General features: G+C 39.5%; 1 protein-coding gene across 3 annotated transcripts in view; it reads right to left on the reverse strand.

Moving 5' to 3' along the window:
* The window catches only part of LOC113012583 (tumor necrosis factor alpha-induced protein 2-like), a 117,072-nt gene that overhangs the window by 14,197 nt on the left and 78,439 nt on the right, over positions 1–24,436 (reverse strand). The window contains exons 17-21 of one of the 3 annotated variants that reach the window (XM_026152872.1): positions 1,438–1,532; positions 1,230–1,322; positions 1,004–1,127; positions 782–901; positions 532–687 (exon numbers count right to left, since the gene is read on the reverse strand). The exons of 1 other annotated variant lie outside the window; for it this stretch is intronic. In XM_026152872.1, coding sequence (XP_026008657.1) covers positions 532–687; positions 782–901; positions 1,004–1,127; positions 1,230–1,322; positions 1,438–1,532 — 588 coding nt within the window. The remainder of the gene's footprint in view (positions 1–531; positions 688–781; positions 902–1,003; positions 1,128–1,229; positions 1,323–1,437; positions 1,533–24,436) is intronic. One more of the 3 variants, XM_026152870.1, reaches the window with a different exon arrangement.

Below are 24,436 nucleotides of genomic sequence, written 5' to 3' on the forward strand. Positions count from 1 at the left end.
ATAACAGGGAACATCTGCCAGTGGAAATTTACTAGAAGGGACTATGGAAAAGTCACAGCCTCGCCAGAGCTGAGAAAAGATGTCTTGCAGCTAACAAACAATAACCTATAGGTATGCTATGCAATGTGACTACTGAATGCTTGTGTAATACTGTTGTTTAGACTAGAGCGGGACACCCTGTGATAAAACTGGTAAGCGCACATCGTTATTTCAAGATTCGCGGCAGAGTGTCATGCAGGACGCATCTCCTTTCCAGAAGTAATAAAAGTGTTAAAATGGTCTACTGAGCAGTGTGTTGTCTTCCATCAGATGCTTATGATGAATCAAAAAACTTGGTGAAGTGTTGATATTTAACACTGGTAAATATATGTGAATTTTAAATTCTTTCAGTTACACAGATGTTGTTGATGTTAGCTGAATTTGTGACTAAGGTTGTTTCACCCTGTCAAACAATGTTTTGCTGATCGGTGTTTGTGCTTGATTGATTTTATTCATGTCTCAGCTAAAGTGTGCAGTGAAGGTGAGTCTCACCATTCTGGCAAACAGCTCGTGCAGTCTCTCTGCATTTTCTTTCACAGTCTCGTAAGCCTTCAGCTGACGATCCTTGTCCTTCAGTTTGACCTCTCCTTTCAGGAGCCTCCGGACATATTCTACTGTCATTTCCTGCTGAAGCTGACCAATCAGCTCCTGAATGTAAGTAACAAGATCATATGTTAGTCCATTGATTTAAAAGTTGGTAATAATGGCTTCATAGCAAAGTTTCACGCTGTCATGTTTCTACCTGATGACAGGATTGAGTCGAACCCTGAAGTTCTTGAAGCTGGTCTTCAGTGCTGTTCAGCAGCTTCTCAAACGTGTTCTTCTTCAGCCAGTCACTGGTTCCCACCTTCTGGTAGTGTGGCTGTGTGAGGAACAAATAACACATTGTTTTAAAATCTTTGATTAAAACATGTTAGGATTTAATCCTGAGGATTATTGATATCTGCAGTTGTAAATAACTTACTTTGAGGATCTTGTGCACAGGGGTTAATAAATAAGTGTGGGCAGACTGTTTCATCTCAGTCAGGACCTGCAAACAGTTTTCCCGCACATCCTCTGGGAACAGATTGTGCTCCACAAGGAAGTCCCTTTAGACAGACCACACAGGACACATTAGCTCACAGTGATGTATTCTCCTTTTATGATGAAGTTAAAATCTGAATTTCCATCTAACTGGATCAGAAACATACCTGAACTGTTCGACACAGCTGAGGTTTGCCTTTATGAAAGCTTTGCTGTGCGGTTTGTTCTGCTTAATGATGTCTTCATGAAATTTTTGATACCTGCAGAAGATTAAAAACAGTTTTCACTTCTATTATCTTGTTATTACCAAACATAAAACTAAAATGTATTTTCAAATGACAATATTTAAAAGACAGCCTTGTGAAGCCTTGTTACCTCTGCATGAAGTCTGTCAGGTTGGATGTTATTTCCTGGGCCTTGTGTCGGTCTCTTACAGTTATATGTGCTGATGTCACGATGCCGTTGATAAACTGAAGACAAATGGATTGACAAATCAGTGTCAGTTTTAAGTACTCAAAGCACTTTACACAGCAATGCACTTCCATCATTTTCAGATCCAGTTAAACACCAGGAACCAAACCCAGTGCTTTACAATGTTAGTGACAAACCCAAGTGATTAAACTACAGAACCATGGGAGGGTTCGAAACTGTGACTCTGATCTGACAGTAAACGAGTTTCTATAAATGACCCAAACAAAAATGACGGTCCTTTGTTTGTTTGTTAATCTTTTTCTCAAAGTTTCTAGAAGTCTTTTTCAGTTTGGTTAATATGTGCAGCAGGCTGGAAAATATTTGTCTGCACATTTTGTTCTCCTATGATCAAAACAATGTTACGTCATTACTTCACCACAATAATTTTATTGCACAGTTCAGACATAGCAATGTATACAAAGCCTCTAATCATGGTCAGTAATGGTCAACAATTAGAAATCAACGAACCCATGATAAGGACCCTTAAAGCAGGCCAACACAAGTGACACCTTTCACTTTATATTAATACATTTTTATAAAAGCATCAATTTCAGCCTCTTTTATATCAAGTTGTAGCAACTCTACGGCAACTGTACCTGGATGACATCATAGGCCACAGGACTGGAGTAGCAACCATCATATCTTGTCGGCTCCTTTCCTTGATCCCACTCTTTCTTTGCTTCATCCAATACTCGGCCGATATAAATCATCAGGTCGCTCTAAACACACAACAACACACAGCTGCCAGTTTTAAACCGCTTTCATGTGTAAAGATTTAATTACTGACAGTAATAATTACATCTACAATATTATGTTCAAAAAAATTAAACCAACAACTCTTTGATGCTTGTCTTGCACATCTCACTTTAAGCCCTGCAAAGACCATATTGATTAACTGGATGCATATGGGCTCAAAATGTGGTCATAAATATTTTGTACTTGTAAAAAAGATTTGTATGTGTAAAAAAGATTTGTGTGTGCGTAAAAAAGATTTGTATGTGTAAGAAGAATTTGTGTATGTGTAAAAAAGATTTGTGTGTGGACTTAGAAAAAAAAACCCTGCAAATTACAAGTACGGATTTTTGACCCTATTTTTCTACCCTTCATCTGATTGGTCAATGTCATGTCAATCACAAATGTAACAATCCAATGAGAGAACAGATGGGTTTGGCTGTCAGAGGGGCGCTTTTTTGAACTGCAGGTCCTTGAAGGGTGATACCGTTTGAAGCTGGAGGATCGCTATATAAATATCCGATAGCAGCTAGGTCCCCTAACTTTCAGCAGCTGTTGAAAGGATAAAGTTGTGGTATATCAGTGGTTAGAAATAACATTATTACTTTAGGATTAGTTTAACACAAAGTCAGGGCTGACCCAGGACCATTGCTGTGAGTCACAGTGCGCAGCATAAAAGTCCATTCACATCGGATGCAGGATACGCTGCTAATGCTAACTAAAAGCAAAGGATCCAGAATTTGTTGCGCTGGCTGCTGGGCTCTGTGGGTTTTTGCAGCAGCTCTACCTGTACTAGATGCACCTGCTCCTTGTCTTTTCTATCTCTGACTTTATGTCCTCTACAAGAGTCTGTTTTTTTTTGCTAGTTCTTCAAATGTTCAATAAAAACATGTATGCTAATTCATAACGAAGAAAGCTTTGTAATGAAGACTGTCATTTCCAAAACACTGCCCGCCCCCACCCCGCGGTCCGCAGCGCTGTTGAAAAGGCTGTGGAAGTCCCTGTATTAAACACGTAGACCTGTGACATAAAAATCACCAAACTCGGACGACCACAGACTGTTTTCCTTCGTGGTGATGAAGGAAAACGCTGGGTTGGCATGTAAAAGGGCATTTATTCCCTTCAAAGACCTGCAGTTCAAAAAAGCGCCCCTCCGACAGCCAAACCCATCTGTTCTCTGATTGGATTGTTACATTTGTGATTGACATGACATTGACCAATCAGATGAAGGGAAGAAAAATAGGGTCAAAAATCCGTACTTGTAACTTGCAGGGTTTTTTTTTCTAAGTCCACACACAAATCTTTTTTACGCGCACACAAATCTTTTTTACACATACAAATCTTTTTTACAAGTACAAAATATTTATGACCACATTTTGAGCCCATAGATGCACGCCTCAGATACACTGTGTTACCTGTTGTTTGCTGAGGTACTGCTCCTCCAGAGGTTTCAGTAACTCGTCAGGAAGCAGGTTTCCCAGCGCTTCAGTATTGATATTACTGGCCAGCTCAGGTTTTTCAAGGATTCTGGTACACAGAGCAGATAACACATGAGTTTCTATAAACAACCCAAGTTGTGTTTAGTCTACAAAAATGGCATTTTATTTAGCACATTAAGAAAACAAGAAATTAGCCGTTACATTTGTATTATTATTCACTATCTGTAATTGTTCAGGTATTTATTCTTCTAAAAACAATGAAGGACCTCACACTGACAGACATCCTCATGTTTAGTCACAGAAAGATGCTGCTTCAAACAATAATTGAACTGGTGGCTTACCCTGGATAAAACTCCTTCACCCATCGCAGGAGGAAGCTGCAGTCCTTGTCATCCAGAACAAAGTCTGCAATCTTTTTGAGTCTTGCGCTGAAAGTTTGATGGTACTGTCTTGCATAAAAGTTACAGATCTCCATCTCTGGTGGGTAGCAGTTGTTCACAATCTCCACCACCCACTGCATGTCCTCCTTCAGCTGCTTGCCCATGGACTGGATGTCTGCCTGGATCGAGGACTGGTTCACCTGATCACCAATGAGGCTCGATGGGTTCTCCAAACGACTATACACTAATTCATGAAGCACTTTGTCATGGTGCTCCTTCCACTTCTTGGGCCTCCAGGCTGGTGGCGTCCGGCATATTTGTCCCCACAGCTGGTCCTGCTCTTCCTCAAGGTTGATGGCTTTCACTGCTGAAATCAAAGCAGACACCTCTTCCTCAGTGCTGAGAGAAAGACTCTGCTGCACGGTCTGCTCTAAACGCTTTTCAAGGGCTTCATAGTCTGCAGCAAGCTTTTTTACTGCTTCCTCGTGAGCTTTGAGTGCATCAGCCTCTGTTTTCTCTCCAAACAGATGTTTCTCCCTGTCTATCAACAGTTGAGTGGCTTCAAACAGGTATTGTCCTTCAAGGCATTCCTCAAAAGTAGGATTCACTGGTGGAGAAAAACAAAGATAAATAATCTTTAAACAGTTCATATTTCTCCTAAAATAAGGTATTTAACATTTCTGGAAGAAATGGAGAACCTTATTTCTGTAATAGAGGTGTTTTTTACACATCAGCACTATTTCGTGGAACAACCGTAACATCAATTTCCTTTCTTTTTTTAATATGTCACACAAAACATAATTTAGTTGAGATACAGAGGGTTAACAGGAAATAGCTAATAACAGCTGGATGTATGTCACCTACCAACTGGCCGCTCTTCTTCAGTAGGTGATTGGTGTCCATCAGTAGTGGAAGGACCGTTGTCGCTGGGTTGACCTGTGGGGCTTCGCCAGAACTTTTTAAACCATTTTCCTCCAGCTCTTAAAGTTTGTTCAGGGGAACTGTTGGACGTGCCTGTTGTGGATGAATCCGACTGTGTCCGCATTCTTCTCCAGGTTGTAAAACGTGACCAACAGGCCAAGAAAGGTGCTGAGGAATCTGCAATTTTAAAAAAAACCTGTTTTAATATACATTTTTTTAATATGATTGGCATAAACTAAACATTTTAGCCTTGTTTATAGCATGACCGTGAAATTAAAAATAGATTAAATCCATTCTAATTACAACAATATGCCAAAGTAAGTCTGTAAAAAGTATTTTTGTTGCCAAACAAACTATCCACATTATATATATCAAAAAAATTCATTAAGATTCTACTCACATAAGCTTCACAGTCACTGCTTTGAAAGTAACTGCAGCTGCTGTGAGCTTTTATGCCTAACGAGACAAGCTCCTCCCGCTCAGACGATGTAGGGAAATTTCAGAGAGACCCACAGAGCCACACATGCAATCCCTCCCCTTCCAAAGCGCACACACACACACACACACACACACACACACACACACACACACACACACACACACACACACACACAAGCGCGCGCACACACACACACACGTGTGTGCGCGCACACACACACAGAAAGCTGTGCTGTTTTTAGCACTAGCACAGAAGCATTTGTCTTATGTGGCTTCTGGACCAACTTCTCTTAACAGGTACTTTGTCGACTGTTAGGAAATGTTGTACAGTCTTTCATACTTTCTTTATGACTTTCATGATCCTGTACTTTTATTTTTATGCCATTAGCAAGTCAATTGCACAACAACACTAAAAGCTCACTAGAATGTTATGTTTTTAGCCATTTAGTGTTTATTTTGTAACCAACTAAAATTGATGGCCAGAAAAAGTGTAAAAAGGTGATGATCCTTATTAAACATTGACCAGCCTTAAGTACACCGTCAGTGTTTTTTTGTCTGCTTTTTAAAGAAAAGATATTATAATCAGTATGACTCACTTATTTGTTAGACTCCTAAATAAGCTAAAGGTGGAAGTTTGTGATTTTGTGAAAGTAAAAAAACAGAACCATGACAACTAATAATGCCAAACCTCAACCCAGACCACCACACTCAACCAGATTTTTTTGCAGGTCAGAAAGTCTCGGTGCGTAGTATGCTTTGGATGGCACTGACAAATAAAGACTTTTGCTTTTGTTTGGTGACTCAGTGAAACATCGAGCTGACTGTTATGACAGACAAACATAAAAGCAAATGAAATAAAATGTTTGAAAACAAATCTGAACAAGTACTAAAATGATTTTTCTTTCTGCCAAATGATGTATCCTTGCAATTTTCTGTTGTTACAGCAGCATTCAGGACCAGAATAACACACTAATGCAGTCACAAAAGTAAATGATGCTTTAACTTGGTTTGGGTATCAGTGAATTATTAAAGGTTCTTTTGTACATGTGAACAGACTCTTTAGATCTGTTATTTTGTTTTAATACAGAAAAAGTCCAGTATGACTTACTTACTTATTTTGGTTTCATATTGTTCTTTCTGGTGTTTACATTGCATCTTTTAAACGACTGACATCCACTTTGACCTTTCTGCTGCTGTGTGGATACACACTGCAGGTATATCTTTTACTAAGTCAAACAAACATTTATCCAGGCCTGAGTTACAGAGGGCTGCAGTCTACACAGAGACACCCAGATCTCTCTCTCCCTAGCTCTTCCAGTATAGGGCACTGAGCTGTTCCTGGGTCATCCAGGAGAATCTCTCCAGTGTAGGGGTGTGCCTGAGAGCCTTATCCCAGCTGGATATGCTTGAAAGCTCTCACCTAGGAGCCTCCCTAGTCACATATCCACACCAGTGGCTGCTTTCCATGTGGAGGAGCAGCAGTTGTGAGTCCCTCCGAATGATTGAGATTCTCACCCCATCTCTAAGTGAAAGTCCCCCTACCCTCTTAGAAAGGTTATTTCCAGCATTTGTATCCACAGTCTCATGTTTTTGGTCACTACCAAGAGCTCTTGGCCATTAATGAGAGTAGGAACATAGACCAGCTAAATGTCACCATTTAATTTAAGACAAATAGCATCAAACACCATTTCTACAATTTGTATGAGTCCTACAGTCCTTTCAAAAGGACACAGTGGCCTCTATGTTGATGCCACATTAGTGGCGGTTGGGCAAACAGAGTACACAGACTTTCTGTTCAAATTAAAAGGAACAACAGCTTGGTCAGGCAGAAAGGATTTTACTCAACATTGTGGAAGAGGTGCCAGGAGATGAGTTGGAGCAAGGCAGGATCAGACAGGAAGGTGAAAGCTGAGAGGAAGAGATAAAAGCTTTGAGGATGCCCAACAGGGAGAATGTGTTTGTAGCCACCACCTATAATAATATGTATTGTTTAATGCAGCGCCCTGAAGGCTTTAAGTATTATGATGTCTAGATGGAGAAATGACAACAACACATACACGCACAAACCCCTGCGTAGGCTCCTCTAAACCCTTTAGCTCTTTGCTCTGTTGCGCTATATAAACACCAGTCCATTTAAGATGCCTTTCTTTCTTTATCCTGATCTGGGAGATGTAATTATTGGACTAACAAAAAGAGAATGACAAGCACACACTCGTACACTTTGGGAGGAAATCCACGCAGGTGCAGGAAGAACATGCAAACGCTCCACATGAAGGCCCCGCTTGTTGCTGTAGAGCGCTAACCACTAAAGTGAGGCACAAAAGGTCAAAACCAGTTTTGTTTTCTTGCTCTGGTGTTTTTTCAGATCTAAGGCAATTGTTCTTCCCCTTCAAGACCCTCTATGATTTCATACAAAATTGCAACAGCAATTGAGAAACATTCAAAGTGTCTCTTTTGCAATTTAAATGACTTCAACTGATTTTTATAGTAACATTTTTGTCAGTTAAAAGTGTCAGCCACATTCGACCTGTGTGGTTTTTACTGCCTACAACTTAAATCTGCTGCTGTGATACAGTAACAGTCTTACCGTTCACTCTGTAGGATCTGCAGGATCTGCGGGGGAAGCAGCGGGGAAATGTCGAACACATTTTTCCTTAATGCAGCAACTAACAGTCGAGTCTCAGCAGCAGATCAACTCAACTGAGTCGAGGACGAGATGCAAATAAGTACGCAAATACCATTTGATGTGAGGATGTTGGCAAAGTCACACAGTGAGAAACACTTCTCCGTTTACTGTTTTTGCACCTATATGGGCTTCCTCTGAGTTTGCACCTATGATATGAGAGTGAAACTGTAAAACCTCATAGTGGGTGAGATGTGTTTAAGAGGCAAAATCTCACATTCACTCAGGAGCTTAATAACTTAATTCCACATATATATATTTTGCACACATAATACTTGCTTTTGTACAACTACTGTTCATAAAACATCTAGGCAAAAGGAGGAACATAAAGAATATTTTCACTTCCTTAAGAAAAACAGAAGTGTCAGGCCTGAACAGATTTAACACTATTTTCTACTATTTGCCACAAAAATGTGAGGTATCCTCCAAACAGCGCTTAGCTTACATGCACGTGACCTAAACGTACTGGTATTGTTAACAAAAGAAGTAAGTAGCAATACATTTATTTCAGGGCTATGAAAGACATTTAAGCTCTGTTAAAAACTGCAACTAAATCACTGATTGTAATGTCTGAGTACTCTGAGGCCCAGGAACAAAACCAAAACTCCAAATGGGCACCCTGGACTGCTTTGAAAAATGTGAAGGAAGTCATACATTTAAGTATATCTTTACAGGTTTTTCAGCTTGTCTTAATCATAAAAAGAAGGAAAAGTTGTATGGCCCTATGGCCATTCATACATAAAATAAAGAGAGGATGAATAGTTGCTACTACCAATAGTACCTACAAGAAACTGTTTGCCATTTTTCTTTTCTTTTCACAGGTTTCTGTGATTCTTTCATTTGAAAGTTTAGAAAACACTCATAGCTGGATGTAAAGTTTAGATTCCCTTAAAACCCAAAATCTTAACTGATTATTATATTTCAGTTCTAGTTTTTTGTTTTTGGGGGAGTCACATAGAGGAATTGTATCTTTTTACACAAAACATGTTGATGTTGATATCTCTCTGTGTCTCACGCACATATAGACTGTACTACCCCTTATCAGTAAGCTTCCTATTTCAAACTCTACTTGAGCTTTTAAAAAGATTACACACCTAATTTGTGTTTCTCTGGTTTCAAAAACAGGCTTTCAACCTATTTGGGGATAATAAATTAGTAGAAATTAGTAGAAATTTATCCTACCGTTTAACTCTGAGTTCGAACTGACAGTGGAAAGTGGAGTTTGACAAACGTGATGGAAATATAAATGTTTAAATTGCCAACAAAGTTAGGCCACTGGAGAAAATGAAATTTTGAAGAAATCTGCTGGTCTTTTGATCTGAGATTGTTTCCTGAAATAAAATATAGAGAATCCATTTCAGACTTTAACCAAACCAAATGTAAAATAAAGAAATTGTTGCTCTAGTATATTCATGTTTCAAGTATTACCCCCCCCCCCCCTTTTTTTTTTAAATATAATTGTAGGGGCCTTTAACTTGAATACATGAAGATCATAAATTGGGATGCTGTAAAACAAGCTTTTTGTCTCTCCTGTTTCCAGAAGAGGAGGCGTTTTCATGTTTTTTGCTCATAATATCTTAATTTTAAATTCTTTCCCACAATGTCACAAGACATTGGTGCAACTTGACATGTAACCACAGGGTTAATACAAAATAGTCTTTGCAAAACATATGAGGCTAAATGAAAAAGTGAAAGTATCAGAACTGTTGCCTTCTAAGTTCTGTGATGGAGGAAAGCAGCTGGTGAAACAGGAACTGGCAGACACCGCAATTACCAAAGCCAGAGCGAGTGGAACTATGGTTCTGCTATAAGACAAGGGAGACTTTACAGGAAATAGCCCCGTTATTATTCATCTGCTGCTGCATTTTCCAGATGTCTGCAGTTATTAATGCTGGGATGTTGCGAGAGGAGGTCAAAGGTGTTCTTGTCCAAGCATAACCAGGAAAAACACAGAAACCATGATACGCATACCCATAATTTCCACTCATTTTGCATTCTGAAGAAGAAAACACAATCTGAGAACATATTTACACTTTTTTTAATGTAGCACAAAAGCCTTGACTTCATATCAAAAACTAAGATTTGCTCTTTATGTGTTATCTTATGGATGCAAAAGGTCTCAAAGGAAATAAAGAACTTGACAATGAAGGTCAACAGAAGTAATTGCTTATTTAAAAATATGCATTTTTACGCAGTCATTTGGCCTGCAAGTCAACATATGAATCCTGCAGAGTTACCTGGTTTTCTGCACTCATACTTTATAAAATATATTCACCTCAGACAATCTATTGTATTTATAATGGGCCAGCAATGATATTCATTTCTTTTCTGTCCTTATTAAACAAAGCAACCACTGAACTATCACACTGCTTTTGTTGAGACTAAAGGTCTGCTACTTGGTCTTCCTCTGACTCTGTTATTCATAATCTGTGTGGTGATGTTTACATGTTAGCCTGTAATGGCCTTTTGTTGCCACACATAGTGTCATGTGTGTTCAGCCAGCTCAATATTTCCAGTAATATTGTGAAATATTAAAGCGCTCGCTTCCTAAATGTGCCACAAGCAGATGATGATTAAAGCCTGAACAGAGTGGACATTATCTTTAAGGATTCCTTTGATATTACAGCTGCTACTCTTTTAAACTCACTTAAGATTGTGCTTCATCTGAAACACTCTGTGGGCTAATCACGAAATATGAACTCTTTGAAATAATTTTACTTTATGCAAATAAACTATCCCTATGAGAAATTCTATTTTAGGATCTCTAACCCACCCTTACATTATCAGTACAACTTAGCAGTTGTACTGATAAGTCTATTAACTTACACAGTTTTTAGACTTTCACCACCTTTGCTCGCTGGCTTATAATGATCTGCAGTACCATGATATTGACCAAAATCCACACACTATCCATCCATTCTCTTCCACTTATCAAAGGAGCTTGCAAAGAAAAGCGTCTGGACTTCTTTAAGTTACTTGAAGACGTTTCACCTCTCATCCGAGAAGCTTCTTCAGTTCTAAGGTCAAATGGTGGAGAGTCCCAGATATAAACCTAGTGGGAGTAACCCCCCACAGAGGGACAAAAGGACCCCCTGATCATCCTCTAATCGCCTGAGCCAAGGTGTGAAACTGGGTGTGGGTCCCAATCAGCCAGAGTTTCGGGTGTGTTCATTGTGAAACCTGGCCCCACCTTATCATGCGAATTCCTGAGGTCAGATGGCCCAGGATGTGAGTGGGCGTTAAGGCGTCTGGGAAGGGAACTCAAAACTGGATTATAGATGGCAGAGAGTTGGTGCCGTAAACCACCGCCTCTGTTCAAAGATGGTCGCTCACAGTGAACATACAGATGGCTTCTTTCACTCCTCTTTCAAACCATCTGTCCTCTCTGTCCAAAATGTGAACATTGGCATCCTCGAAAGTTGTGATAGAAGCTGTGATAAAAGCTGTGATAAAATGTTCACATTTTGGACAGAGAGGACAGATGGTTTGAAAGAGGAGTGAAAGAAGCCATCTGTATGTTCACTGTGAGCGACCATCTTTGAACAGAGGTGGGGGTTTACGACACCAACTCTCTGCCATCTATAATCCAGTTTTGAGATCCCTTCCCAGACGCCTTAACGTCCACTCACATCCTGGGCCATCTGACCTCAGGAATTCGCATGATAAGGTGGGGCCAGGTTTCACAATGAACACACCCGAAACTCTGGCTGATTGGGACCCACACCCAGTTTCACACCTTGGCTCTGGCGATTAGAGGATGATCAGGGGGTCCTTTTGTCCCTCTGTGGGGGGTTACTCCCATTAGGTTTATATCTGGGACTCTCCACCATTTGACCTTAGAACTGAAGAAGCTTCTCGGATGAGAGGTGAAACGTCTTCAAGTAACTTAAAGAAGTCCAGACGCTTTTCTTTGCAAGCTCCTTTGACTAGGATGACCTGGATGACTGAGAACCTTCACAGACATCTTCCACTTATCCTTATCTGAGGGAGCATGTCCCAGCTATGGATATGCATATGGTGAGAGGCAAGGTAAAACCTTAACAGATCACCACTTCGTCTTTCGAAGAGCTAACACACAAAAGTTAATCACCAACTAACTAACCATGCTAAATGCATGTGTTTGTATTGCGAGGGGAAGTTGCAGTACTCAGAATGTGCAAACTCCACACAAAAAGGCCCTTCCTGCTTCCTGCTGTCAGGTAACCATTAACCACCATGCCATTGTGCTACAGTCAAAAAAAAGAAGCATGATTTTATTTACTTTATATGCACAGTCTGTGTAAAAAATGTAATATCTGTTGTTCAAAAGAGCAAACCCAGTCAACATGAAAACTCCAAGTAAATCTGCTATCACTGTAAACACCAAACTACTTATCAGGCTGAACCTGTACAACAGAGTGACCACGGATACTCCAAATTTCTCTCGGGTTTTCTTTCCGTTCAAAACTAACACAATGCCACAAACTGTCATTTATTGGAAATCATCATATCCGTTTTCTTGTGAAGCAGACTTGACCTTGGAACAATCATATGAGTGTTTAAAAATAGTTCTGCATGCGCTTAGCCAAGACTTCATTTTTAGAAAGTGCAAAAATATAGGAGCTCTAACACAACCTTGAGCAGCACCAGTACTCATTGCTTTCAGCTGGGTCACAGTGTTATTGACTTTAAATAAGAATGATACAGTTTAATGATTAGGAGGGTACATCCAATTATTTTAGCTTGTGGAAAAAAGAAAAGAGTAGATAGCATTAAATGCAGCGCTAAAATCTATAAAAAGCAGCTGAACATAAGCTGTGATCTTCAAGATGTTTTAAAACAAAGTGCATAATGCTATGTTTTGTGTGCTATGTGTATGTGCATAATGCTATGTGTGCTTCTCTCAGGACTTCAGACATTCTGTAAGCCTGTTTTAGTGATGCTTGAGTCACATTTAAAGGATGACAGGGCTCTTGACATTGTGGAGAAAACACTGGCACAAAAATACCCCTGACTGTTATGGTCTTTTTATATGTGAGCAGCAGCTAGCAATGGTTTGTGGTTAGTGATCAGAGGTATATCTAGAAGACTGGCATGGACAGCAAAGAAAGAAACTATGAAAGGAGACCAAGAGGCAGGAATACAATCACCAACTGCAACAGAAACAGAGCAGCCTCTAACAGGGGCAGGAGGGCGAGGAGGGGGTGTTGTTCTGTTTTGTCAAATAGCTAGATGATGAGTTAAAGACTTGCTTAACCTCTGTGGGGATTATTGTTTTATAAATCAAATGTTGTTTTTGTGCCATTGCCACGTTCAAATTATTTTAAAGCCATTGCTTTGGATTATGGTTGAATATCCTTTGATGAGGAACACATAACTAAGTGATGTGGCATAGTGGTGATGTAAAGGAAACATACTTGAATGGGTTCTTTATTAGGAAGATACACTGTGGTTTGCTAGCTGATGCACACTTGTCAATGGTCAACATGACTGGCAAGGGACTCATAACAGCATGTAAATTACCAATTACATTTTCCATCCACCTGTTAGTGCTGTCTTTGTGTCGCGGTCTTGCAATGGTCAGTAGTTTTGATAGGTTGGACTATCAACATCCAGTCTCCACCAGATTGTTATCTGTAATAATCAGGTTTCGTCATGGCTCTAGTTCACAAAGCGCTAACGTTCCCGTTCTCTTGGTTTCCAGTCTTTACTACATGACTTCTGAGTGCACACCCCTTTAATACCCACTGACCTGTGAAGTTGATCTATTTCATCTGGAAGATTCTGGCCAAATACTTACCAGTCATTTGAATCACCTTACCACAGAAACCAGACATATCATCATATCATCATCAGCTTTTTAGCACCGTTAGGCAATCTTTGACATATAACTTGGCCTGGACTAATTCTCCTCTCTCCCAAAGTTGCCCTCTCGGACTGTCTGACCAGTTTTTTCAAGCCTTCTCAGTTTCTCAATTCCAGAAATAAAAACTTTGAACTATAAACTGTTAAGTCTTGGGTCCTGCTGAGGAGTCTTCAAGCCAGTGCTGTTGTAACACTGTATGAAAGATGAATGTCTTTCTTATCTGCAAGAGTTCAGCTCGAGTTTGAGGACGTGCCTCTATTTCAGTATTTCAGTGCCTTTATTAAGCCAGTTCACTGCTTCACAATGCCACTCTGACAGCGGAACAATGATCTGAGTGCGTGTATTTTATAGTTGGTGAAATGAGTGTGTGTTAGTGCTAATATGGTACAATATGGCTAAGAGCCTACATTAGAGCAAATAAGAGCGTAAAACCTACATTGATAGAATGACAGAGGAAGCAGATGCCACAAAGCAGGCAGTGCTTTTCAAAGTAGGGTGTTAATAGCACCTATCTTTGAACTTAGGGCCTGTTTATGCTAATCAAACTATTCTAATTTTTCTAAAATTACAAAAAACCTCCAGCAATTTCACTTCTAAAATTCAGATTTCTCAGATTTGGAAATTGCAGGTTTCTAACATTTATGTGACCTAAATTTGTAGGATACATTCCATAGCTGTTTGATTAATGTGCAGCTTATCAAACAGGTTTAGGGCGGTTGTGCAGAATGTAGTTGACTCATATGATGTAGAAATTTTGTTAACGTTTGTGCTACATTTGCATTTAAACAGGAAATACTTTGTATCAATAGGTAACTTCACATCTGAGCAGACAAGTATCACATGTGGAGTTCCCCAAGGTTCCATCTTGGGACCCCTTCTGTTTAACATCTACATGCTCCCACTGGCACAGATTATGAACAACAACAAAATAAACTATCACAGCTATGCAGATGACACACAAATATATATCACAATGTCACCAGGAGACCGAGGCCCTGTACAGGCTCTTGGTAAATGCATTGAGGAAATCAATGACTGGTTGTGCCACAATTTTCTCCAGCTAAACAAAAACAAAACTGAGGTAATAGTCTTTGGCGCCAAAGAAAAACGATTACAGGTCACCAGAGAACTTCAATCTATACATCTAAAAACCACAAACCAGGCGAGAAATTTGGGTGTAGTGATGGATGCAGACCTAAACTTAGAAAAACACATTAAGACAATAACAAAGTCAGCTTACTATCACCTCAAGAATATATCAAGGATAAAAGATCTGATGTCTCAACAGGACCTGGAAAAACTAGTCCATGCATTCATCTTTAGTAGGCTTGATTACTGTAACAGCATCTTTACAGGTCTACCTAAAAAATCAGTCAGACAACTACAGCTCATTCAGAACTCTGCTGCTCGAGTCCTCACTAAGACCAAAAAAGTGGACCACATCAGTCCAGCTCTGAGGTCTTTACACTGGCTGCCTGTCCGTCAGAGGATAGACTTTAAAGTTCTGATGCTGGCCTATAAAGCTCTGAATGGTTTAGGACCAAAATACATCAATGACCTCCTGACCCAGTATGAACCATCCAGATCCCTCAGGTCATCTGGATCCGGTCTTTTATCAGTTCCCAGAGTCAGAACCAGACACGGAGAAGCTGCATTCAGCTTTTATGCTCCTTATATCTGGAACAAACTCCCAGAAAGCCTCAGATCAGCTGAAACACTCAGTTTATTTAAATCCAGGTTGAAGACTCACCTGTTCTCAGCTGCATTTGAATAAAGCACCAAATCCACACTTTAAGCTTAAATTTCAAAACTTACATTTAACTACTGATTTTATCTACTGTTCTGATTTTATCTGTTTTGATTTTATATACTGTTGCTTGTTTGTTTGTTTGTTTGTTTGTTAATTAGTTAGTTAGTTTATTTGCTTGTTTTAATCAATTTTAAATCATGCTTTTTATTTGTTCTTGTTTCTAATGTCTCTGTAAAGCACTTTGAATCACCTTGTTGTTGAATTGTGCTATACAAATAAACTTGCCTTGCCTTGCCTTGCCTTAAACCTCTGTAGTGGAGGGAGTGTGTCTTTCTGAATCACAGAAGCTCGTCAGAATAAAAAAGTCCATATCGACAGATGGGTTCCGACTAGAGCTGGGCGATAGAACGATAACGATATGTATTGCGAAATAACTTTTTATCGATAGAAAAATTAAACTATCCGATTGTTCAGTCTGACGTCACTAGCCGTGTCTGGGCCTAAACTCTGCTGCAGGTCCACATATCAAATGATCACTGTGGCATTACTGAGAGTTAAAACACTGTCTTAAGTCTTTCATCTTTAATAAAATTATCAGCGTTATCTACCAGGTGTAACAACTGAGTTTAACATCCAGGCATCCATGAAAACGGAATTTATGACATTTAACGGAGTTAGAAGTTAGCAGGAAGTTAGCTCGCTAGCTTCCATCTAAATACAATATAGCATGTCTTGACTGCGGGGTTTTGGAAACAAATTAAAATGTACAGCTTTCTTATCACTTCCAACATAAATGAAGACAGAAAACTAAACAGCAGTGACGTTTGTAGGGTTACTGAAGTTTGGCTAGCTGGTCATGATGTGCTACGTGACCGCTAGCGACACAGCTATGTTAGCATAATATAAACAAGCTAACTTTTTTTCCACTCGATAAAAGTTAACGTGAGTGTTCTCAGTGGTCAGGAACAAATGTAATCGCATGGCAGGATGCTGTAAAAGGACCAAACTTCAGCCAGGAGAACAACTGAGATAATCCATCCACAATACGAGGTTAGTCATTCATATACTGCTGCATGGGCTGGGCTGTAGTTACATCCTAAGGTTTTAAAAACTGAGCTTAAATAAATGATTAGCGGTAATAAAAGCCGAGGGAGGTCAACAGTGATCGCTGACTTTTTTTAAGGAGCTTTTTGAGATTAAATAAAAGAAAATACATAACATTAAACATGTTAACAACACAAAAGCCTTATTAAATGCAGACTACTTTAGGCCCGGAAGTAGGATTCGTCACGTCATCACTTAATAATCGGATTGCGATAGGCCTCACCGCTCTTGTCCTCTTACAAAAAAAAGAAAAAGAAAAAAAAGAACAGCCAATCCAAATTAAGTAGCGCAGAGCCGAACCAATCACAGCCGCAGCGTCACGTCACGTGACTTGTTACGTACAGCACAAGTGCCAAGCCGCACATGTGTATTTGTTTGGGAAGCATCTAGCCGCCGTGCCGCCCGGGTAATGGAGGAAATGAGTGTGCCGACTAGAGAAAAATCAACCGAGAGAGTGACCAAAGGTTACCGAAGAGAAAACAGATGATGGTTCCAATGCCGGAGAGATTGTTGAACAGAAGAGCCATAGAAGTTCTGTAGCGTGAAGGTATTTCGGCTATTTAAAGTCTAACAAAAAACAGAGTAGCGCGTACTGTAAATTGTGCCGAAAGCAAGTCTGGAAATACAATAAAGCGGTGCATACTCAGTCTCTGACTGGAAGCGCTAATTCGTCATTCGGCTTTTGTCAGACTAAAGTAACTGTTAAAACTGTTTGAAAAGCTAAGCTATACAACAAGGAGAGATTGAGAATTTCATTTTAGTTCTCAGTTTATTTGATATTGACAAAAGTTAGTCAATTTTGTCTGTTCTTCTGTAAAACAAACTAAGATTTATTTTTAGAATTAATATTTTGTTTCTAAGTGGAATTGACAATTTAGTCTGTTTTGTTTGTTCTATTTTGAAACTTAAACGCTTTAGCGGCTACCTTTGTGTAGTTTGCAATATTTGCCTTATATTTTATTTTGCAATATTTGATTTATTATGGGAAATAAATATTTAAATCAAAACAAGCTGCTGATTATTTCACATTTTACTTGTGAGCAACAGCACATTTAAATCTTACAAATATAGTTATTTGGCTTATATCGTGATATAAATGAAAAAAACATATCGTGATATGAAAAAATCTTATATCGCCCAGCTCTAGTTCCGACCCAGTGCTTTGAGTTGAATATATTTTGATGGTTTAGGATTTATGTTTAAGTTCATTTAGCTGTCTTAAGCTCATTCTGTTTGGCATAGGTTGCCCTGTTGTAGTTCATTGTTTATAAGATTCCCCTTGTGTCTCCCTCACCCTTCATGTGTTCCAGTAATGTCTTTGTCTCCTGTCCTCTCCTCTTGTTTACATGTGACACATTCCTTCTGTCATGTGTGTTTCTCCCACCATCATGTTCTGTTAGTGCTTTGTTGTGTCCATGTCTCTTGTCCGGTCCCCTTTTCCCCTCTGTATGTTTTTAAAGTGTACGTGTTCTTTGTCTGTCCGTCATTTCCAGTCCACGTCTATCTAGGTTTCCTGTTTTATTTTGACAGTCACGAGTTTTCCACGTTCAGTATGTTTAGCTTTGCTTTCCAGGTCTCTCTAATTATCCGGGTTTAGTTTTATTATGCTTAGTTTTCCCAGTTCAGGTGATCTTCTGTTTAGTTTATTATTTATGTTTCTCCTAGTTTGTTGTTTCTGCCTTAATAAATGGCGCCCTTTTAGTTACTTCCCGTTTTCATCTTCTGTGGTCTGCATTCGGGTCCTCACTTAAAAGAATCCAAACGATCTGTCTACGCATATCGTGAGAATGTCTGTGCATATACACACAGAGACGCAACAAAATCAAGTCAAGACCATGTATTTAGGGATCTTATCTTGCAGTCGTTGTCTTTCGATTCTCTCTGCGTTTGCTCCACAGCAGGAAGTTAGGAGGGAGGCTTTTGATCTTGTTACACTGATGATCAAACATTAAAGGATGTGAATAACATCCGGATGGCATCTGAAAACTCCCTGTGGATGTAATAAATGTTGTGATTTGTCTGATATCTGTCCATTATATCTTATTTATTATAGGTTACTTAAAAATGACTGCAAACATAGTAACTGAACCAAATGGCCTCCATGATTAAACAACTTATCCACACAGATAAGTTCATCTCATTGGCAGCTGTCAGCTGATGGCTCAGTCAGTAGCTTTTTGCACATCCAGCTTTTAAATTTGGTTTAAACAACTTATTTAAGCTGCTGTAGTTTGGTTTAACATTTGGCGAATAATATACGTATTATAGGTTTGTTTTTTTCTTTGCATGTTTTTGTTTATTCCTGTAAGTCTTTGCAAAACTAGACAACTAAACTATTTTTTCCCCCTTTTCATGGTCACTGATTAGAACTTCCTGTGTTTTGTTGTTTAGTCTGTAGTTTATCATTTTCTTTGCTAGATCCTTTTACTAGATCCTACAAGCTCATTATATGAAAGTCTGGAGACTTGTAAATTCGCATATATTTATTCTCTGTCTCACTTTCAGTTTTTAAATGTGTCAAAGCAAAATAAACCAAGTCTTAAGACAAAGCAGAGACAGCAAAAGATTTACTTTAAAACCTTGCTTAGAGTTATTAACTCAATTTAACATGCCTCCACACGTGAAGTTTCACAATGTTTCTCTCTGCTACTCTACTTGATCCAACTATTGAAATTCGTTCCTTCCCAGAAAATGATTTCACAATTCCCCCACGATGCTCGGAGCAAAAAAGCGTAATTCACTGCATATGCAGAACATTTAATAAGCTTAGTAAGAAAGCAGCCCGTGTATTAACTCCTGATTTGCCAGATTGTTAGAGGTTAAAACATTTTTCACTAAGTTTAATTTGGGTAATAGAAATCTGTGTTTGGATTAACGTCCTGAGATTTATCAGTCAGAGAGACTTTATTTATCCTCAAGGGGCAATTAAGATAGATGATACCTTGCCAACCGTACATACAATACACAAACATCACATTGGGGAGACAAGTCAGGCACCGGCCAGTCGATCGCACAAGCAACGACCCAAACCGAAACAATGGAAAATGCACAAAATGAGGAAAGACGAGGAGAAAAAAGAACTCCCCCCAGACTGAGCTCCAACAGGGAGATCAGTTTGAGAACATGAACATGAACCATCACATCTCACAACATAGAAGACTAAGCTTCGAAGGCGTTTGGGGGGGGGGGGGGGGGGGGGGGGGGTAGGTCTGTGTCAGTGTACATGCGTATGTGTGTGTGTTCCATGTTCAGATGAGAGAAAGTGTCCCTTCACTCGGTTAGGCAAAAGTCAACAATCTTCGGTTGACGTGGGTGGCCCTGAATGAGGGGGAAGACTCACAACACAGTCTTGTTGTCTAAGGGAGAATTTTGTTATTCCCATCAGCTTTTGCCTTGAGCATCCAGCTGGCGCCAGGGGGGCCGCATGAGATGAAGATGGCAGTTGTTTTGGTTAGTGCGAACAAACTGCTTCCAGTTTTACAGTTGGTCTAATATTAATCACTGGTCACCAGGTCTCTTAATTCCTGTTGTTCTTCAAGATCTTATCCATATTGCGTTCAATAAACACAGTCTTGAGTACTCACAGCCCTCCCAATGTATATCATGTCGGCCAGCCTTGTGGGATTTTGAACAGCTGTAGCTGCTTCTTGTTCTTCGATAAGCCGGTTCCGAGCCAGCTCCAATCAGCCAGAACTCTGTTATCGTAGTTCCAAATCGGCAGATCTCGTTCAGTGTCCTCCATCGAGAGTGTCGCCAGACACACGACGCAACCGACCATCGAGTATCTGGCAGCCCACGTCTCTGCAGGACAAACGGGCTCTCCCAAGCCCAGGAGGGTGTCAGTTTCATCATGGGACCAGTTGATCAAATCCATAATTCTTCTTTAAGTCTGGGAGACTCTCTTAGGGTTAGAGAATAAGTGAGCCTATACAAAAGACATGAGAAGCCAAGCAGGAAAGATAAGGGAGAGGGAGAAAGTGCAACTGCCTCCGTCAAGAGCCAATGTTTTATCTTCTATCTCTTGAAATGGGCATCAGGTCTTGTTGATCACAGAATGATATGGTGGCTGTGAGATAGTTTACTTAGAGCTGTGGTAGTGGAACAAACGTTGATGTGGAGGAAGGCCAGACATTAGAGGAAGAAGGCGAAAGTTCATGGGGAGGACATACCAGCTTTTGAGGAACCTGTGCAAAGGCAAAATGACGCCATCCAAAGTCCATTATGGATACAAAGTATTGTGTAAGCTATAACTCTGAAGTTGTGGGATTTGGTTGCTGAACTGCCATTCAGGAAGTGAACCATCTTTCCATGGTGGCCTTGTTGCATTCTGTTTAAGAAAGTTGTCACTATTCGCTGTATCAGATCGTTTAGATCAATTTATACTTTGATGGACTGCCTAATTTTGAAGACTCTCCCTCAACTTACTGAACTAACTTTAACTAGGAACCAGTAAATTCAGATCTTCCTTTAAGATCCAGTTTGCATGTTTTCTGTTTGATGTATTCAGAGGACCAGAAATTTGGCAGTTGTGGTCAACGGTGCCCTGCTTTCATGTTTCATCCTAAAAAAAAATTCTGTATGGTTGAAATTGAATTGATAAAGACAAGAGACATAGAGTTTAGTGCACATTTAGCATATATGTTATTAATTACATAAACTGACAGGATAAAAGAAAAACAGTATAGAGAAATCAAACTCATAACTGGTGTCTGTTTGTGTTTGAAAGGTCTTGATGCATGCTCAATCATCCAGGTAAGAAAATCCCAAAAAGTTGTTTCTGTTCATCTGGACGTTGAGTTTTCAGTGGAAGAGATGTTTCGTCACTCATCCAAGTGACCTCTTTAATGTGGGCTGACTGCAGGTTTCCCCAACCTTATAAACAGTACATTTGCACAATGACTGAAACTATCACCACCGACGAACAATGGGCTGTGAGGTCAGTTCCTTGATCAAGAAACTCACCTCACAGCCCATTGTTCAAGTCATTGTGCAGGTTACAGCTAATAAGGTTGGGGAAACCTGCAGTCAGCCCACATTAAAGAAGGCCCTGTGATGAAACGTCTCTTCCACTGAAAACGCAACGTCCAGATGAACAGAATCAACTTTTTATGGCTTAATTTGAAAGGTTCGTTTTTACTGAAAAAATGAATTTGAGTTTAAGCAATAGAACCGCAATAGCAACAAAAAAGATATCACTTAACCTCCTTTGTAGCCTTAATAATATGGATGCTGCAATTTCCACCATTTTTAAAAAGAAAGAAAGTTCATGTGCTCTGTTAGCACATCCCCCACAAATGTGGCATCATTAGAAAGCCCATGATGCCTCCTTGATCGTGCAGCAGGATTCATATAGATAAATTAAGAAATGGCCCAGAGTCAAATCCCAGACAGAAAGCAAAAGATAATTTCTGGGTCTTAGGAGGTTAAGCCTTTTATTAAAGAGTGGGACAATAAATGACTCGTGACTTGACCCTGGTTTCACATTCCTAGCCATGTAACTGGGAAGGAAAAGAACTTGTCATTGGCATATTTGCATGATAGCTTAGTTTTAGCACCACTTAAAGAAGAAGAAAAAATGCCTGCAAACGCAAACTACATTAGTCATTACATTTCTTTATTTCTCTGTGCACAGCATTCCTAAGGCCCCACTTGTGCATTTCTCTGAGTATGAGCTCTGGACTTTTCTGGGCCAGTGCGCTAACCTGATCATTTTCTTTTTCAGCCAAGCTTTAGCTGTCAAACAGACAGCCCAAGTTCTCAGCCCACCCCCACTGTGCTTGACAATTTATATCTTTTCTTTTCTTCTTTTTCATGTGACTCATTATATTTATATTGGCTGCTAATCACATTTTGAATGAAAAAAGTGTTGATTTAAGTATTTTGAAGAAACATCCTGGGAACCCTCAGAGAAATTGTACAAACAGCTCCAATGTGATTACTTTTTTAAAAGTGAGAGGCAAAAATATGGAAGTACAAGGAAAAAATCTTTGCATTAAAGGACTCAGTCAAGTGAAAGTTTCTGTTCAAGGCGAGTGATTTTACATGTATGTACTCTGTAGCCTTTTGAGCAGTGTACATTGGGAAATGAGGGCATGATATTAATATTAACATCCTATTGCTTCCATAAATAAGCAATAATGAGACAGCATTGGATGATTTATTGTGCTTTGACAAAAAAAGACTGACCTGCCTGTAATAGAAGCAAATTGTCCATGAATGTATTTATAGGTTTGTTTGTTTTTTTGTTTACAGTACGATCATTAAGTGGTGGATGCTGGAAGTCATAGATTACAATAGTTGCCAAGTAGTGATCGGTGTGGGAGAGGGATAACATTGTACACTCCTCAATTCATTATGTTTTGCTAGCAAACAGGAAGAAGGTGAAGTGGTTTCCTGAAAGTACAAACATACATGGAAACAGACTTTGTGCAATACTAACAAACTTGAAAGTCAATATTTGGTATGACCACCTTTATTCTTCAACACAGCCTGAACTCTCTTAGGCAGCTTGTTTGTCGTTTCTCTAAGCAATCTTCAGAAATAGTTGTCCAGGTTTCTTGAATGACATTCAAAGTTCATCTTTGGATGTTGGCTCTCATGAAGCTTCAGCAAACAGTAGATGGATCAACTAAAGTGTCAGATTAATCGCTCAGGTCCTGTGTCAGGTCTTTGCTGGATTTTCTCTTATTTCTTAGGGACATGACTTTCAGATAACAATTATTTGTTGTAGATTGTTTTTTTTAAGCCTGTTTTGTCCTCCGCTTGCCCAGTTTCCTCAATTTTTTTTAAGGACATGAGAAACCATTTTTGTTGGTGCAAAATGTGTAAACTTCTGCATTTTGTGTTCAGCTACACAAATTGGCACATATCATGTTTATATGACAGGCCGGTAGTAACAATGTTCCTAAATATACAATTAACACAGGTTCATCATGCTTGAATGATTCATAGGTCAGTATTAAAAATACATTCATCTGAAAATAGTCAGATACAATGACGGGACTGAAAATGAGTGAAAAAGCAGACAATATCCACAGAAAAACTTTTAAAGGCCCACAGAAGGGGGTAAAAGTGATGTGCAAGACCACTTTCAGAAATTAAAAGACTCGCTGGAAACAAAATATAAAGTAACAAGAAGCAATGCAGCTGGATTAGCAGGGGTGTGACTTGCGAGTACTTGGGAGACTCGGTCAGAAGCCTTGCAGCGGTGTTCTGTAAAACAAACAGGAGGACGAGGAGGCCTTGCATATACAAGTGAAGAAAGGATTACAATAGTCCAAACGAGATCAAACAAATGCATCTATGACAATTTCCAGTTCTAAGCGTGAGACACTGTGACTCAGCTTAGAAATGTTTCTCAAGTGATAAAAACAGGAGTTAAACAGAGATTCAACATGAGCATCCAAAGTCAGGGCTGAGTCAAAAGTTACGCCAAGATTCCTGACAGAAGGTTTGGCAAATGTAGCAAGAGGACTTAAATTTTCCATAACCCTAGATACAAATGTTTCAGGAGCACAGACAAGGACTTCAGTTTTCTCCTCATAGAGTTGAAGAAAGTTATCAGCCATCCAACCTCTAACGGAGTCTATGCATCTATGCAAAATCTGTAGC

The sequence above is a fragment of the Astatotilapia calliptera genome, chromosome 19 (genome assembly GCF_900246225.1).
Source record: "Astatotilapia calliptera chromosome 19, fAstCal1.2, whole genome shotgun sequence".
In the NCBI taxonomy this organism is placed as follows: Eukaryota; Metazoa; Chordata; class Actinopteri; order Cichliformes; family Cichlidae; genus Astatotilapia; species Astatotilapia calliptera.